Raw genomic sequence first — 17,613 nt, 5'->3', positions numbered from 1 at the left:
CGGCCGGAAGCAGGCGCCGCGGCCGGAAGTCGCCCCGCCCGGAAGTCGCCTCGCCCCGCCGCGCCGGCGCGCAGCGCTTCCGGGTCAGGGGGCGGCGCGCGGCCCTTTCGAGCGCGGGCGGGCGGCGGCGGCGGCGCCATGGACGAGGCCGTGGGCGACCTGAAGCAGGCGCTGCCGTGCGTGGCCGAGGCGCCGACCGTGCACGTGGAGGTGCACCAGCGCGGCGGCAGGTGAGCGCCGGGGCGGGGGCCGGGGGGGAGACCCTCCCCGAGCTGCCTGCCCCCGGGACACGGTCCGGGGCGCCGAGGGTCGCCGGGAGGAGGGAGCCGGGGTCCCAGGGCCAGCGGGGGTCCTGGCAGCCTCCGTGCCGCCCTGGGAGCCTCAGGGTTTCCTCAGGAGCGTCCCAGGCCTCGAGCTCCTGCGCCAGGACGTCCTGGGCTCGGGGCGGGGAGGGGGGGTCCTTCCACTCGGGGTCGCCAGAGTCCGGTGCCGGCCCACCGTCCGCGCGTCCCCGGTGCCGGCCCACCGTCCGCGCGTCCCCGGTGCCGAGACACCGTCCGCGCGTCCCCGGTCCCGAGACACCGTCCGCGCGTCCCCGGTCCCGAGCCACCGTCCGCGCGTCCCCGGTCCCGAGCCACCGTCCGCGCGTCCCCGGTCCCGAGCCACCGTCCGCGCGTCCCCGGTCCCGAGACACCGTCCGCGCGTCCCCGGTCCCGAGCCACCGTCCGCGCGTCCCCGGTGCCGAGCCACCGTCCGCGCGTCCCCGGTCCCGAGACACCGTCCGCGCGTCCCCGGTCCCGAGCCACCGTCCGCGCGTCCCCGGTCCCGAGCCACCGTCCGCGCGTCCCCGGTCCCGAGCCACCGTCCGCGCGTCCCCGGTCCCGAGCCACCGTCCGCGCGTCCCCGGTGCCGAGCCACCGTCCGCGCGTCCCCACCGGGTCCCCGCGCTGCGGGTGCCGACCCCGCTCCCGGCCTGGTCCCGGGCCCTGGGAGTGCTGACCCACCTTCTGGTCAGCTGGCGGAGCGGGAGCCACGGCTGCCGCCAGTCTCGGGTGGCGAGACTCGAGCATCGGGGCTGAGCGCTGTCTCCCGCCGCTGTCCCAGCACTGCGAAGCAGGAGGACATAAAGCAGAGCGTCCGGAAGCTGCTCAACAGACATAACATCGTGTTCGGAGACTACACGTGGACCGAGTTCGACGAGCCGTTCCTGACCAGGCACGTGCAGTCCGTGGCCATTGTTGACACGGAGTTGAAGGCGAAAGACCCACAGGTACCGACTGCGTCCACCGTGCAGAGGGCTGGCTGGTCCGTGGCGTGCGCGGTCTTGATCTCGGGCTCCTGGGTGCGCTCGGGCCGCATGCTGGGAGCAGACTTCACCTCCGAGACAGCACGGAAACAAAGACGCATCTTGGACGCGTCCCTGCTGCTTCGCTGGCCTGCGGTCCAAAGCTGGCCGGCATACCTGTGGGCTCGTCAGACGAGCACCGGCTCTGGGAAAGGCCAGGGGCTGCGAGTAGGTGCGCCCCCGCGTCAGGGCGCCCGCAGCACAGTCGGGGCACAGATGGAAGCAGGGCCAGCTGCAGGCCGTGGGGTGGTGGGCTCTGCTGCTGAGAGCCCCCTGCCCGCTCCCTGTTCTTGAGGTCAGCAACTGTCTGGCGTGCTCGGGGAGTGTAGGGCCCTAGGAGGCAGGGGGTGCGGCTGCAGAGAGGGGCTTTCCTTCTGGAAGTCTTCCTCTGGCCCACCCTGTGGACTGTGTCGCCACCAGCTCCGTGTGACAGGGTGAGTACGTCGGGGTGTTTCTGTCCCTTTGAGAACAAGCCCGGCGTCTCTCTCGGGTAGATGCATCACCGGTATCTCCGTGGTTCGTGTCCGTTTGGAAGAATTGCTTTGGCACTGAAATTGTGCGTGCAAGGTGGGCCTCCGTTCATACACGGGCACTGACGCCGGTGGCCTGCTCGGCTTTGTCCGCCCTACCTGGTTTCAGCCAGCCTGAAGCAAGCGGAAGAGCTTTCCGCAGGCGGAGGCAGCACGGGTTAACCAGAACCAGAACAACAGCTTAACGCTCTCACCGTGGACTCTGCAGGTTCAGCTAGGAGAATCTCAACAGCTGTGTAGTTCTGTGAAGTCACGTGAGTGGCGTTTTGTATGCGTCGTTGGTAGGAGCTGGTGGTTTGGAATATCTCAGTTGTCCCTCAGTCAGGCTTTGGCTAAGGGAGCGCTCCGTCCGCCCCACGCGGCAGTGGGAAAGCTCGCGCTAGGTCCCTGTCTGCGGGCAGAAGACGTTTCCGAGCCCTGCTGCGGGAGGGCGCACCCAGAGACCTCTGCAGGCCAATACGGGTGGCACGTCCCAGACCAGAACGTGGGTGAGGTCGGACGTGGGGGCTTTGGCGGTCTTCGTTCTTTGTTTTTTGTGTTTTTCAACAAACATGTGACTTTCATGATTCCAAGTAACGACGAAGTCCTTTCTTGGTTAGAGAGGGGGAGTGTTTAGGAAAGTGCTAATGCTAACCCTGAGCACCATAGATTTTTGTACCTGTTCTAGGAGCTGGTTTCTGACGGGCGTGTTTGATCTTTGTGGACGTTACCTCCTAACTCTGATGGCTAGAATCAGGGGCGAGTTGTTTGCAGTGTGTGGGGCTTTACTTGGTGTCCCTTCTTGCCACAGCCCATCGATCTGGGCGCCTGCACAGTCGCGCTGCACGTCTTCCAGCTGAACGAGGGCGGCCCCAGCAGTGAGACTCTGGAGGAGGAGTCGGAGAACATCACTGCCGCAAGCCACTGGGTCCTGCCTGCAGGTGTGTGACAGTGAGGGCGGGCGGGCCACCCCCGAGACACAAGGGCAGACGTCGGCACGCGGCCCGGGCTCTCCAAGTCCGTTAGCTGAGGACTTTGTGCGGGTCCATCTGTTCTGGAGGCTTTCAGCCTCATTTCTTGTGAGATGGGAAGCGGATCGCAAGAGAGGACCGTGGAGATCTCCACTGTAGGCCTGTGTTCCTTCGGGCACGGCCCTCGAAGATGGTGCTAACTGAGAAAAAGAAGGGGCTCTTTTCCCGCCCAGCTGATCACCTTCCTCCTGCCTTTTCTTTGTTTCTCCAAGGACTTTGTTGTGTTCTAGCAGGCAGAGTCCTGGGGCGAAGCCAGTCCTTGGGGCTACGTCATAGGTCCTGACAGCTGGTCTAGACCTTTCGCTGCCCTGCCCAAGTGCTGGCCGGTGGGGTGAGTGGTGGGTCTGGGTCTGTGCTCATGGCAGAAGTGTGGGTCCACAGAAGGTAATTACGTGTGGTAACGTGACAGGAAACGGTCTCTGTACTCCGCTTAATTATCTGTCAAAAGTTACGTGACTGGCAATTACTTAGCCCCTTTAATTTTAAGAAGAACTCAAATCCAGGATGTCTGGGTGGCTCAGTGGGTTAAAGCCTCTGCCCTCAGCTCAGGTCATGATCTCAGGGTCTTGGGATCAAGCCCCGCATCAGGTTCTCTGCTCACTCAGCAGGGAGCCTGCTTCCCTTCCTCTCTCTCTCTGTCTGCCTCTCTGCCGACCTGTGATCTCTGTCAAATAAATAAGAAAAACCTTAGGGGAAAAAAAAAAAAGCAGCATTGCAACATTAAGAAAAAATTTTAAAATTCCGCCTGCCTGTAAGGAGAGCCTGAGCCAGCCACGTGTGGAGCAGCGGAGGGTGTCAGTGGCTCGGAGCAGGCCTCCGGGGCCAGTGTAATGCCTGTGTTCCTAAAATCAGGTTTGTGTTTTATTCTCTCCCAGCTGAATTCCACGGGCTTTGGGACAGCCTGGTATATGATGTGGAAGTCAAATCTCATGTAAGTTGTTTGGGCCGTTTTCTAAGGGGCCGCTTGTTGGGGGTGGGACCCACGTGTACAGTCTTCTCCAGCGTCTCAGAGCACTTGAACTGAGATAGGCTTTGGGAACTCGGGCCCAGCAGCAGCCCGTGTCCTGCATACCCGTCCTCTAGGGTTGCTCCCCAGCAGAGCTGGTCCCTGGGGGGAGAAAGTGCCTGGTGTGAGACAAGTGTGATTGGACTGTGCTCTTAGGAACCCGTCAGGCCTGGAGAAGCAGGGTCAGGGGGCAGACGGAGCAGGCACCAGCTCGTCGGAACCCTCTCCGAGGGGAAGGGTCCTGCGTGCTGCGGGGGACCCTGGAGGTCCGCCCCGCCTCCCCCCAGGCTGCGAGAACAGTCGTGGCCGCCGTCCGGGGCCCCAGTGCTGCCACTTGCCCCCCGCTGTGTTGTCCCCGAGGCACGAGACACTTAGCACATGCCAAGTCTCGTCCTTTTGTAGGATCTTGACGCTAATTTTAGTGAGAGCGGCCCTCGTGTTGCCCTTTATTTTAGTTGGACGGTAGTAGCGGCCTGTCCTCACGTTATGAGTTTCTTAGGAGGCGACCGCCACTACTGCAGGCAGCTTCTGAGGGGCGGCCCTGTGCCAATGCCCCTCCTCGGGCACAGGCTCCAGCAGCGCCTCCACTGGGGGCCGCTGCCCCATCAGCACCGGTGACCGCGTCCACCTGTCTTCACGCAGCTCCTGGATTACGTGACGACGACTCTGCTGTTCTCAGACAAGAATGTCGACAGCAACCTCATCACCTGGAACCGGGTGGTGCTGCTGCACGGTAAAGCACGGGGGGTCGTTCCTTAAACAAGACAGGCGTGAACGGGGGCCTCTGCATGTCCCGCCGGCCTTCAAGGAGGCACCGTTGTGTTCTGATGCAGCCGGAGCTGTCCTAGAGTGTCCCTCCCTGGGAAGTGGTACAGCTCACCTTACGCTTGGCCCTTCGCTTGGCCACTCCCCATCGCTGCCTTGTGACTTCGCTGTGTTATCCTCCAGCTTGTCAAGCAACTGCCTCATGCCCAAGGGCTCCTTCAAGCCTTAGGGCCGAAATTGCCTCGCGCTTCTTTGTAGTATCTTTGGAGCTTTATGGCCGCAAAGCATGACAACCATGCTCTGGTGAATCTTCTCCAAAGAAAACCTGGGTTTGTCCTTAACGTCACCGGTTAGAAGGCAGTCGAGAGAGCCCCGCAATGAAGTGGGGTGCGAAGTAGTTAGCTCCTTCCCGGTTTGCTGCAGGCTGCCGCGCCCCCCGAGCAGCTGCAGACCTGCTCCGCACGCTGTCGTCCTCAGTTCTGAGTAGGCGACCGTAGTAGTCAGCCGGCGGAATAGCACGTTTTCTCCTCCGCCGCGGTTACATGGTGTCGTTTTAATTATCGAGAGCGTGCACAGAAAGTTGGAGCAAAAGTGCCTGCGTGTCCGGACAGACGCGGGAGTTCTGCGTGTTGGTCATGTCATCCGCCGCCGGGCTCTGTGCCGAATGGCCCATGGGGCAGGGGCCCCCACCCGCTGCCATTCTGGTGTAGCGTGGGCCCCGAGGAAGTGACTGTCGTGAGAGGCGTTGGACCTCTCGCAAGGTCCCAGTGGGTTTTATAGAGGACACGTGGGGACGGCGAGGGTGTTGGTGAAGCTGCCGTCCAGGAGATAGAGGGCTCGCTCGGGATGCCGAGGGGACCCCCGTGCCAGGAGGTGATGCTGTGTCGGGGCGCGGGAGCGGAGACCAGACTAGGAGGAAAGGGAAAGACCCGCGAAGCGTGTTGCTCGCGTGGGCCGGCGTTTGCGCCGCGGGGATTCGTGAGTCCGCAGCGCTCGGGGACCAGCGTCTGTAGCGCCGAGTCCCGCTGCCTGCCTTGTGTGCCAGCCGGAGCGTGGCGGCCTGTTGGAAGACACCTGCTACCACGCCGGCTTAACACATTCTCGGTTCTGTTGCAGGCCCTCCGGGAACTGGGAAGACCTCCCTGTGTAAAGCCTTAGCCCAGAAGCTGACCATTAGGCTCTCGAGCAGGTAACGTCTGATAACCCGCGGAAGGAGAGCGGCCGGACCGGTGGCTTCTCGTTTGTGGCCCGGAGGTGTTTCACTTTCTCGCGATTTCCCCTGGCTCCGTACGGAGTCGCTGTGCTCCAAGTCAGGTGATGCACCGGCTCTGTGCCCGGCGGTGCCGAGTTAGGGCTCAGTCTTCTTGAGCTGATGGCGCTTGCTTCACAGTGAGCACATGGTCTTTCTGGTGACGCGTTTCTGCTCTCGGGGACAGGACGCTGAGACAGTGCTCGGGACGCTCGCCACTCGTGCTGACGGTCGATGCTCTGCCGCCTGGGAGAGGAGGGCCCGAGCCTCTCGGTGGGTCTGTCTGACCCGGAGCTCGGGCTGGCTCCTCGCATTAGACACCACGTGGCTGGGCTCCAGCCCCCCCGCCCCCACTTTCTGAGGACCCGTTCACATGCACGTTCAATTGCCTGATGCTCCACACGCCGCTGGTCGTGCTTTTCGGTCTTTCCGGGTCTAGAACCTGAATCTAAAAATTTTCTGTTCCATGTTGAGCCGTTTTCCAAAATATCTAATCTTTTTTTTTTTTTAAGGATTTTATTTATTTGGCAGAGACACTGCGAGAGAAGGAGAACACAAGCGGGGGAGGGGAGGAGCAGGGTCCCCGCCGAGCAGGGAGCCCCATGTGGGGCTCAATCCCAGGACCATGGCCTGAGCCCAAGGCGGACGCCCAACGACTGAGCCACCCACGCGCCCCTCTAATCTGCTTCTAATTCTATCCAGCAACATCTCTCCAAGAGTTTATTTTTCCCTCTGAAGGTTCCGCTTGCTTCCTTTTATACTTTGTCATTCCCCGGCGCCTTGTGCTTGCTGCGGCGCTCGAGCCGGCGAGCAGCCGCCGTGTCGCCTTCTTCCCCGCTGGTCCCGTTGCTGTCTTGCGTGCCGAGTCTCTGCTGCCGGCGGCTCTCCTGCCGTGGGGTCCGTTTCGGCTTCTCATCTAGTCAGCGAAGCTCCGATTGAATGCAGACCTGGTTTCTGTTGGCTTGTCTTCTGCTGGGCATTCCGGTGACCCGGTGCGAGTTGAAGCCTTGCTGCAGAGGAGTCTGCACTGAAGGTGGAAGTGAGGCCCTTCCGGGATCTCCGTGGAGCGCCCCAGTCAGAGCAGGTCCTGTCCAGCTTGGCCGTTGGGAACATGAACGTCCCAGCTACGACCACCCAGAACCGCGCGGCCCACAGCTCTCCAGCCTCCTGGGATTTCCGTTTTGTCACGTGCCTGAGTGTTCAGGAAAGACCTGGAAGGACCCCGAGATGGTTGCAGGGGTTTTCTCCGACATCTCCACGTCCCTTTGAGCTTGCCTGCAGCCTCCACTGCCTCAGGCTCCTTGAACTCAGGCCTCTGGGTCCAAGTTGGCGTAGTGGCTGCACACGTGTTGGCAGTTGTGGTTGGAAGGGACCGCAGGCAGAGAGCCCAGGCAGCTGTAGGGCTCCGTCACATCCCATGTGGGGTGACAGTCGTCCATGCCTGCCAGCCAGTCCCTTCCAAACACCATTATGATTTTTGTCTCATTTTCTGGTTGATGCGGAGGGTTACTCGGTGCTCGGTGCTCAGTGGACTTCAGAGGAGAGACTCCGTGAGGCGCACGTTCCTCTGTCACGCTGCTTTTCAGACGCGTCCCCTGGGGGCTTTTACGTTGGGAAATTGCTCTGTGTCTACGCTTGTGTGTCTGTGCCCTGGTCCGTGCTTGGCAGCTGGGCTTGTCCAGACCTCCTGAAATGCACCGTGTTTTAAAGATCTCTTGGGCGGCGCCTGGGTGGCTCAGTGGGTTAAGCCCCTGCCTTCGGCTCAGGTCATGATCTCAGGGTCCTGGGATCGAGTCCCGCATCGGGCTCTCTGCTCGGCAGGGAGCCTGCTTCCCCCTTTCACTCTGCCTGCCTCTCTGCCTACTTGTGATCTCTCTCTGTCAAATAAATAAATAAAATCTTTAAAAAAATAAAAAAAAATAAAGATATCTTGGGGCGGTGTCCTAAGACAGCGGAGGCTGAACGTGTTGCTACAAGAAACACTACTCTCTAAAGCACATCTGAAAACGCACGTTTAGTTTTTGGCTTAGAAGTTGTGAAAAGAAACCTTAGCGAAGCTTCGATGCTCATCTCGTCAAAAGGCTTTCGAATTAAACTGTAATATTCGACCCAATCTTGATTTCGTTAGGTTGTCTCTCCCCTTCCCTCTTTTGGAAAAAGAATCAGCAAACGGAAAGCCGAGTGTACTAGTTTGAGAGTGATGGTTTTCCTTGTGCGGACTTCCGTTGTGCCAAGGACCTGGCTCGGCTTCCCTTCTGCCCCGGCCACCTCCCGTGTGCGCGGGTTTCCAGCCGCATGTGCTGAGCTTGCCTCGGGGCGTCTGGGCACCCCCGGGCTCAGGATGTCGTGGTGTGCTGGGAAACATCGTCCCGCTCGTGGTGGTTTTAGAGAAGGAGGAGACATGTTCCGCTCTGTCCAAGACTCACGACGACTACGATTTGTCTTGCCTGCCTCTGGCTGCTGGTGATTCTTCTCACCGCGTTAGGGCTGGGGATTACGGGTAGAAGTGAGAGTTTACTCTCGCTCTGATTCAAATGAAGATGTTATTCAGAAGCCTGCGTTCGCTTCGCTCGGGACCCCCAGCTGCACGCCAGTAGGTTTTCATAATTAGTTGAGCCCTCGCATCGTCTTGAGGTGACTCACGATTACCAGGAGCCTCGCTAGGCAGCACGACTTAACCAGTGAGCGGGCTGTGCTGAAGAAGGAGCGGTTGCCCCAGGGGTACCCGATTTGTGAACGGACTGTCTTAACTCTGTTTTCTCCTCCCAGGTACCGGTACGGCCAGCTGATTGAAATAAACAGCCACAGTCTCTTTTCCAAGTGGTTCTCGGAAGTAAGTATTAGCGTGACTTCTGCCCCGCAGGCTCGCCAGCTGTGTGGGTGGACAGGGTCCCCTGTACAGGCCAGCTTTCTCCTCCGAGAACTTGGGAAATAGGTACCACGTGACAGCGTGGCTGACTTCAGGGTCAGAGGGGAGCTCCGGAGCTAAGCGGTCCCCTGGGAATAGTGTGAGGCCTGAGAGGGTCCTCGGCTGGTCTCAGCCATACTTTCAGGTGGGACAGACTCAGCTTTCCCTCGGGGAGGGAGCCTCGCTCTGGCAAGGGCCGCAACCTCCACTGAGCACGCTCTTGGGGCCCTGAGCCTCCTTGCTGTCTTAGAATCGCGCCACTTGGCCCAGGTGACGTTGTAGGTGCCCCTCGGCACGGAACGCCGCCCCGGCCGCTGTGTCAGGAGATCCGTCTGGTGGGCAGTGAGTCAGGACGGAGCACTCGTAAGGCGCGTGCCTGCTGGCTGTGTGTCTGCGTCGGAGCCGTCTTGTTCCCAGTCGTGGGACGGCAGGGAAGGGGAAGGAGGAAGCGCGCCGAGTGGGAGGCGACGCCAGGTGTCCTGGAGCCGGGCCGGCGCGGGTTCCGGCGCGCTGTCCCTGCACGTGGAGCAGGGCAAGGCGGCATGGGGGTCGGCCTCCTTCCGTGTGGCCCTGGCTTCCTGGGTTCAGAGTTTCTCCTGGGGCCGTCCGGAGGCAGTGGGCCCAGACTGTGGCTGGGCGGGGACCGCGGGTGCGCGAGAGCACCGGGCAGCCTGACGGGCGCAAGCCGCCACTGGAGAGCTGTTCTGCTTCCAGAGCGGCAAGCTGGTAACCAAGATGTTCCAGAAGATTCAGGACTTGATCGATGACAAGGACGCTCTGGTGTTTGTGCTGATTGACGAGGTACGTGCGTCTGGCCATCACACCTGTGACTGAAGCAGATCCCAGCGCTGGCTCAGCCCGGCCTCCGCCCAGCACCCGCCCCGCTGCGCACTCGCCCTCGGCCTCCCGCGCGACCGGCTTCTGGCTCCGCGGGCTCACACACAGCCCTCCACTTGCTCCCCACGAGCTTGGTCGGTGCGGCTGCCGGCGGCCCGTGGGGCCAGGCGCCGCCCTCTGCCTCCTGTTGTCCCACCCCCACAGGTGGAGAGCCTCACGGCTGCCCGCAACGCCTGCAGGGCCGGCACCGAGCCTTCGGACGCGATACGCGTGGTCAATGCCGTCCTGACCCAGATTGACCGGATCAAGAGGTGACACTGACCGGGGCACAGGGGGGCCACGCGAGGGTGGGAGGCGCCCGCACACGAGACCTTCCTTCCGGCTCCTCCGACTGGAAGCTCGGCTGCCACCAAGTCTGCTCTGCCTCGCCCGCCCGAGGCCGTGTGTGTGCCCGCTGCAGCCCGTAGCCGTGCAGGACTTGGAACTACTGAAGTCGTAGCGCAGACCTGCTCGTGCCGGAAACTCACGGCCGCAGAAAAGCGCGGGATGGAGTGAAACGTGACGCGCGCAAGCTCATTGGCACTGAAGGGCTACGACAGGCAGGTGGACGTTACCTGCACGCCCTTCGTGGTGCCGGACTCCCTGTGGCACAGCCCCGCCTTGCAGGTCCGGAGCCTGTGGTCGGTGTAGCCTAGGCTGGTCCCGCTTGAGGAGAGACTCCTAGTAAGCGGACTCACAAGGAAGCAGTGTCCACGCCAGAGCCCCTCTGCGCTCTCTGCAGCGTTCCGCCGGCCGCTCCGCTGCCCACAGCTCTCACAGTCCTGGGGTGCTGTCCTACACCGAGGGTGCCGGACCCCAGCGCAGCGCTCGGAAGCGAGCTCGCTACATACGGACTCGCAGGGAACTGACTTCGCTAAGGGCCGTTCGCCCAGGCCTTCGGCGTATCTTCACCACCGAGAGGCTCTGACTTCTCTGGACGCGGCTCTCAGGGTTGGCTGTGGGGGCCGCTCGCTCTCACCCTGCGGCCGGCGCTGCTCCTCCTGTCTCTGCTCCTGCGCCTTCAGCGGCGGGCTGTGCTCTCTCCGGAGTTTTCTATAGCATCTGACCCCTGACGTCCCTCCCCTGCCTCCACTCCCAGACCACCTCCGTTTCTGCCGCCGGCCTCTCCTCTCATCTCTGGGCAGCCCGGGCAGCCGGTGCCTGGCCTTGCTCACCCATCCGAGGCCTGCGGGGCCACTGGACTAGGTGTCCAGCACACCCCAGCGTAGTCGCTCAGCTCCGAAGCCCCCATTTCCAGGGCTCCTGCTGCAGGGACGGCTTCGTCATACAACCATGCTCGAGCCCAACCCCTTCCTGTTGCCAGCAGCTGTGGGCTCGGGGGGGAGACATGTGGGCCTTTGGTTTCCCTCATACTTTCCTGTCCCCTTCACGCTCCCTGTCCAGGCTCCTCAAGATGGCCTTTCCAGGCCTGCCTTTGTGTGGCTCTGACACCCTGGGCTCCTAAGACCCCTGCACTCCTCACCCCTCCCTCACTCACTCCTGCTCACCCTGTGCTGTGCACCTGTTGCCAGACACCAGGTAAAACCTGGCCCTTCCAGGGGCTCCCCTGGCCAGGTAGCTTCCTGCGGCCTGTGTGTGCGCCCACCACGGGCCCCGGGGGAGCCCTGCTGCATCCCCAACCCTGAGCCCCCTGGGCTGGGAAGCGTGCTCCCCAGGGTGCCTCGGGTCTGCTCTGTGCTGGTGCACGTCAGTGAGCGGCGAGCGGCGAGGCAGCTGCGTTCTCTCGCACAGAGCTTAGAAGCTAAAGGAGAGAGCAGCTGGTGCCTGGGATCAGCAGTTCAGCTCCGCAGCGCACGGGGGCGCGAGAGCCATCAGGACTCTGCACACGAGTCAGAGTTTCACCAAGCCACGGTTGAGGGAGGGGAGGGAATAAGGAAGTGGGAGTCTGGGAGAACTTTCTGGAAATTTGAGGAGCACAGGGTCGGCTTGGTGCACTGTGTGACAGCTGGGAGAGCTTGGTGGGAGTTGGGGATCCCACAGGCACTTGAAGACCTTGTAGCCGGCTAGGACGCTGGCCAAACGCCGGAAGCTTCACGGGACAGCACGCAAGGGAGTCACTGAGGCACTTGGGGGCTGACCCGCGCTCTTCTGTTTTTAGGCACTGCAATGTGGTGATTCTGACCACTTCCAACATCACGGAGAGGATCGACGTGGCCTTCGTGGACAGGGCTGACATCAGGCAGTACATCGGACCTCCCTCTGCGGCAGCCATCTTCAAGATCTACCTCTCCTGCTTGGAAGAGCTGATGAAGGTGCTGGGTGCCTCCTCACACCTCTCGCCGCCGAGTTTTCCTGGTTTTGCCCTCCCTGACGCAGCTCAGAATAGCTCACTGCGACCTGGAGGGGGCCCCCAAGTGTGGTGCTACGGTCTCTGGCCGAAAGCTGCAGCTATTCCTGGCAGCGGAGCTGTTAGTTGAAACTGTGGCCGCCGACTCAGTATTTTTGTTCTTTTGGCACAAAACGATAATCGTGACCATTTGGTCTACCGACCTGCAAGGGATGAGTGGGGGGGGGGGGGTCCGGCTGCAGTAGCCTGCCGGCTTGTGCCAGTTCACAGGGAGACCTCCTGACTGGAGGTTGCAGCCCACAGGGAAGTCATCCGGGCGGGAGGTCGCAGCCCACAGGGAGGACATTCCGGGTCGAAGGTCGCAGCCCACAGGGAGGTCATCCGGGCGGGAGGTCGCAGCCCACAGGGAGGTCATTCCAGGCCGAAGGTCGCAGCCCACAGGGAGGTCATCCGGGCGGGAGGTCGCAGCCCACAGGGAGGTCATTCCAGGCCGAAGGTCGCAGCCCACAGGGAGGTCATTCCGGGCGGGAGGTCGCAGCCCACAGGGAGGTCATTCCGGGCCGGAGGTCGCAGCCCACAGGGAGGTCATTCCGGGTCGGAGGTCGCAGCCCACAGGGAGGTCATTCCGGGCCGGAGGTCGCAGCCCACAGGGAGGTCATTCCGGGCCGGAGGTCGCAGCCCACAGGGAGGTCATTCCGGGCGGGAGGTCGCAGCCCACAGGGAGGTCATCTGGGCCGGAGGTCGCAGCCCACAGGGAGGTCATCTGGACGGGAGGTCGCAGCCCACAGGGAGGTCATTCACGTTCAGAGTCATTTGGTAGTGGTCACTGAGCACCCTGACCTGTGAACGCGGCCCCTTGGCAGAGCGTCCCACGTGCAGACACGTGGCCTGGGCAGGAACTCAGGGCCCAGATCCAGCCTCGGGCTGTGCCGTTGGTCCACACAACAGCCTGATATTAAAAACACCCAGTGGAGACTGTCCTGGAAAGGCAGGCCAAGTCCCGGTTCCTGGGCCCGACTCTGCTCCACGGGGCTATGCTGAACCACTGAAACCCATTACCAGCCTCAGCGCCTCCACGGCCCTCCCTTTCCTGACACGTGAAGACGCATCTTGGCTGAGAACACGGAGAGGCTGGGCCATGTGTTTTGTCGTTGGCGTTCTCACCTGCGTTGAGGGAGCAGGGGCACGTGTAGGAGCGAGAGGGAGCGGCCTGGTCCGGGCCTTCTGTGCCTGCGTTTCTGTGAGGGGGAGCGGCTGATGGTGTGCACTCTGCCCCGTGGGCCTGGCGCTGACGCCCGTCTCTGTCCCCAGTGTCAGATCATATACCCTCGCCAGCAGCTGCTGACCCTCCGGGAGCTGGAGATGATCGGCTTCATCGAAAACAACGTGTCCAAGTTGAGCCTCCTTTTGAGTGAAATTTCAAGGTGTGAGTTGACGTCGTGTCTGTAACCAGAGAAGCGCATCTGTCGCGGTGGTGGGCAGTTGTAGCTGACCGGAGCAGCCTGGGCTAGCGGTGCGGGGTCGCAGGACAGGGAATTGGTTCCAGAGGCATGTGTCGCATACGTGCCAGGAGGGCTTCGAGAGCCCTCTGCCACCCCGGCCCCGGGTTCCTGGCCAGAGGGTGGAGGGCAGCTGCCTTCCAAGAGGCGGCTTTAAGAAACAGAAAACAGTGCTGTGCGTCTCTCTGAAAAGAGAAGACATTCGCATTAAGGCTGTCTTGACACACTAGTGATTTCTTAAACGGTCTTTGTTCAAGTTGTACAAACGTGCAGGAAGAAAAGACTGGAAGCTTCTGTCCGAGTGCTGACCTCCGAGCGCTATGCTTGGGGCTCCGGGGAGTAACGGAGAGCACAGGGCTCCTGGCCCCAGGCAGCAGGAGGGCAGCCCCCGGCACCCTGGGGACAGCCGCTGGCGTGCAGGGGCCAGAGCCCGCAGCACTGTCGCTTCAGATGGCGTGGGTGCCCGGGAGCGTGAGGAGGGGGGCGGGGAGATGGATCAGAGCCTCCGAGGTCGGAATTTGGATAAATGGGAGAGAGACGGGGATCGCCACGGAGCCGTGTGTGCAGGGTCTGATCGCAGAGACCAGTGGGCGCCAGGCCGTCTCCAAGCGGCGTTCTGACCAGAGGCTTTGAACCTCATTCTGTAGCTGTGAGGCTCGTGGAAGGTCCTGAGCCTTCCGGGTAGCCTGAAGAACAGATTATTTTTTGGATAATCTGTTGAAGAGATTGCAACTGGTTGAGATGGGCACGGAGGGCAGCGCAGACGCGGACCGGCCTGGTCCCTGGGGGAGCTGCACTGCAGGCCACGTGCCCGCCAGGTCGTGTGCGCACTCCGAGGCCGGGGTCACACTAGGACAGCCGCTGAAGACTCGGGGAGACCAGCCATAGGGGAAGGGACATTCAGAGATGAGGGAAACTGGCCTGAAACTGTCCCCAAACACCGCTCCATTCACAGGAAGAGTGAGGGTCTCAGCGGCCGCGTCCTAAGAAAACTCCCTTTTCTGGCTCACGCACTGTTCGTCCAGGTGAGTCCCCGCAGCTTCCCCACCTCCCACACTCCGCTGTCCCCATCACCTCTCTGTGGGACAGGCTGTGGCCTCACTGGGAGCCACACAGAATGTGGCTGGGAACCTGATTTGTCTCCATGCCTAAGTGGTGGGCTCCTGGGTAGGAGGAGGACTTGGAGGCCCCACTGGGGCCTCACATAGCCCCCAGGGCTCGCGGAGAGCCCACCCCGGGCCCTCCCTGACCCCCCTGAGGCTGCTCGCACTCAGCGGCGCCCCGCTCGCCCTATGCTGGGGCCGCGCCCCTGCTGCCGTCCGCACACGGGGGTGCCGCCAGCGGCCCCACCGAAGCCAGGACAGCCCCCGTGCCCGTGTGTCGTTCCAGGCCCCCACCGTCACCATCGAGGGCTTCCTGCAGGCCCTGTCTCTGGCGGTGGACAAGCAGTTTGAAGAAAGGAAGAAGCTCTCGTCTTGCATTTGAGCTGAGCTCTCCGCCCGCTGCTTTCTGAGCACGACCAGCGAGTGACGTGTCCGCTCAGAGCAGCAGCTGCCGGAGTCTCCAGCACCGGCCCTGGTCTAAGGGCCAGAGCCCGCAAGGCTAAGTGGTGTTCCAAGCAGTGTGCCGTATTTACATGTTTTTAAGACCAGCGGTGTCATTGCCGTGGTTGGGAAGGACGGCACTCCGCGTTCTGCCGTCCGGTCAGGAACTGTCCGATGTGCTCATCCCATCCTGTGTCTGGCCCCGTGGGCAGAAAATGCTGACACGCGTTTGAAAAGGGCAATTACTGTAGCTAATTAAGAAACAAAAGGGAAACCTTATCGCCTTAAATAATAACGTAACCCTGGCATTAAGAAGGTCGGCCTCGCTGGAGACGGAAGGCAGCTTCCTGACCTGACCTTGTTTGCAGGGTGTACTGCACACGTTTCAGAGGCTAATCAATAAAGAGATCCTCTTCCTATGTTCCAGAAATTGAGGGAAAACATCCCAGGTAGAACACTTTTCCCGATAATCGGTCGTGGTGCTATTTGTGAGAAAGGTGCAGCCTCGGCGTCTGGGCGACCACGGGCCACTGCCCTGGCATCCGCCACAGGCCCCAGCACGTGGCACTTCTGCCTGTCGTTCCTTCAACGAGGCTCCTGCGGCGCGAGTGTGTGGTCACGGTGGCCATGGACACTGGCTGATCGCTGGGTCTCGTGGGTCGTTGTATGCGGGGTTGCCTGTTGCTTTGATGTTCACGGTTTATATACGTTTTCAGGAACATGTTATCTTTTGTTACAGAACTTCTTAAGTATTAAAACTTTTCCCCGAGAATGTTCTCGTTCTGGTTCTCTTATCCCTTCCCAGTGCTCTCAATTTTATTGAAACGTTATTCATACGATTATTGAGCTTTCAGCCGGTTTCATGCTCTCGGGTGTAAGAGCGACTGCCTGCTGGGTGGGAATGACACCCAGAGCCGGATTCGGAGCCTGGACCCGCTCCTGTTGGACACCAGAGCCCGAGTCTGTGGTCTGCTTGAACCCCTGCAGTGGGGGTAGAAGTGGAGCCTGCAGGCACCAGGGTCGGGAGAAGAGGGGTGCACTGCGCTCCACGACTGGGGTCCCTGAGACAACTTCACCTCGTGAGTTTGCTGCTGAAATGCCTGATCCCCAGGTGCCCCGATGGAAGGAAGGGGTGGCGACCAGGCTGGTGCTGACGGGCGGAAAAACGGGGTGAGGGAGACAGGAAGGGGGAGGAGAAGCCTAGAGGGACAGACTAGGTGGGGGTGTGGCCCTACAGCCAGGCCCTGCTGGCGGAGGACAAGCTCTAAGGGTGGGGAAGTCCACCGGACCAAGACCCATTATTGCCCAGGAAGCGGCTGCTGGGGGCCTCTGCTGCGCTGCCCGCGGGCCACTAGAGGGCAGCACGGCCCGTGCGGTGGGACTGGCGGGGGTTCCCCCCCCCCCCCGGCCCCGGGCCGACCTAGTGCTTCGCAGAGGCCATCCACCCTGCCGGGCCCGGTGGCCCCCTCCCTCGACCTCCCCGTGCACCACGTGTGTGCAGGGGCATGTCTGTGCCTTGGGCCGTGCGTGGGGAGGGGCCGCGGGAGCTCCGGTGCTCGGCCTGTCGTGCCTCCTCGGGGGCTGGTTCGCCCGTCGCGCACGGACGAGGCCCGTGGGCCCACCCACCTGGCCGTCCCGAGGGCCCCGCTGGAGATGGGTAGCCAGGGTGTGAGGAGGGGTCACACCTGGGGACTGACAGGGGACACGGCCCTGGGCTCCTCCCCAGCACAGGCTGTCGTGGGCACTTTGTGAGCAGTGGCCACCCCCACCCCAGATGCTTCTCTCTGAGCGCGGCCACGCACTCCCGTGGGCGCGGGCTGGCAGAGGGGCCGTCCCGCGGCCTCACTGGTGAAACCAGCCAAGTGCTGTCCCCAGGAGCCCATGGGGGCCGTGACGTTGAACACGGGAGGGGGAGACCACACCGGCAAGGCAGCGTGTGTGACCACCTTCCGGGGCCTCTCCGGAGTCTTCCGCGTCAGGGGACGTGAGCTATGGACCTGCGGCACCACGGACCGCCTTAGGCGTGATGCCAGGCCTGACACAGCTGTGGGGACAGGCCAGCGGGGCCACCACTTGGCCAAGCCCGAGAGAGGGCACAGCCACCGCAGGGTTCTGGCCTTGAAAGGCCCAGGCAGTGAATGGACAGAGGGGACGGTCGCTCCGCTGTGCCCTTCCCGACCGCATGCTGTTGGTTTCAGTAAACCGTCGGGGTGGGTGGTCAGTTCGGAGGCTTTCTCGGGCCCCCCCGCCGCGCAGGGGCCTCACGTAGAACGTGCTGTTTCCTTCCCAACGACACACACAGCTGGGAGATGCCGGCGGGTCCTGGGAGCACCCGGCCCCTCCCGGCCCAGGCCTGGGGCCCACCCACCCCTTCCCTGGCTGCCGTGGCTCTATGTGGCCCCGCTGGGCCTCTCCAGGCCTCTAAGGGCTCCGGTGCGGTGGGTTTACTCATCCCTTGGCTTTTTGCTGGGAGATCCAGCCTGGGGTCTTGAGGACACACCGGCAAGTCCTGAGTCACAGGCCTGTCCTTGCCCCCGGCCCCTGGTGACATCCTGGAGTCTGGCCCAGGGGCT

At 62.1% G+C, this 17,613-nt stretch overlaps 1 protein-coding gene across 1 annotated transcript; it reads left to right on the top strand.

Moving 5' to 3' along the window:
• Positions 1-24: 24 nt before the first annotated feature.
• On the top strand, positions 25-15,812 carry TRIP13 (thyroid hormone receptor interactor 13). The gene is made up of 13 exons (XM_082724584.1): positions 25-230; positions 1,105-1,270; positions 2,666-2,795; positions 3,761-3,816; positions 4,534-4,624; positions 5,773-5,845; positions 8,675-8,738; positions 9,528-9,614; positions 9,855-9,961; positions 11,809-11,962; positions 13,309-13,421; positions 14,452-14,521; positions 14,886-15,812. Exons 1-13 carry the CDS (start codon positions 139-141, stop codon positions 14,979-14,981), a joined length of 1,299 nt encoding a protein of 432 aa, XP_082580710.1. The 5' UTR covers positions 25-138; the 3' UTR covers positions 14,982-15,812.
• Positions 15,813-17,613: the final 1,801 nt, after the last annotated feature.

The sequence above is a fragment of the Mustela nivalis genome (assembly GCF_964662115.1).
Source record: "Mustela nivalis genome assembly, chromosome: 3".
In the NCBI taxonomy this organism is placed as follows: Eukaryota; Metazoa; Chordata; class Mammalia; order Carnivora; family Mustelidae; genus Mustela; species Mustela nivalis.
Note: the sequence above shows the minus strand (reverse complement) of the source record. Positions and strands in the feature narration are given on the sequence as shown.

Bases quoted from the DNA above. Each gene is read 5' to 3' on its own strand.
- TRIP13 (XM_082724584.1), top strand. From the start codon at position 139: ATGGACGAGGCCGTGGGCGACCTGAAGCAGGCGCTGCCGTGCGTGGCC. The intron at 2,796-3,760 runs GTGTGTGACAGT...ATTCTCTCCCAG, and splicing joins CCACTGGGTCCTGCCTGCAG to CTGAATTCCACGGGCTTTGG. The intron at 14,522-14,885 runs GTGAGTCCCCGC...GTGTCGTTCCAG, and splicing joins CTCACGCACTGTTCGTCCAG to GCCCCCACCGTCACCATCGA.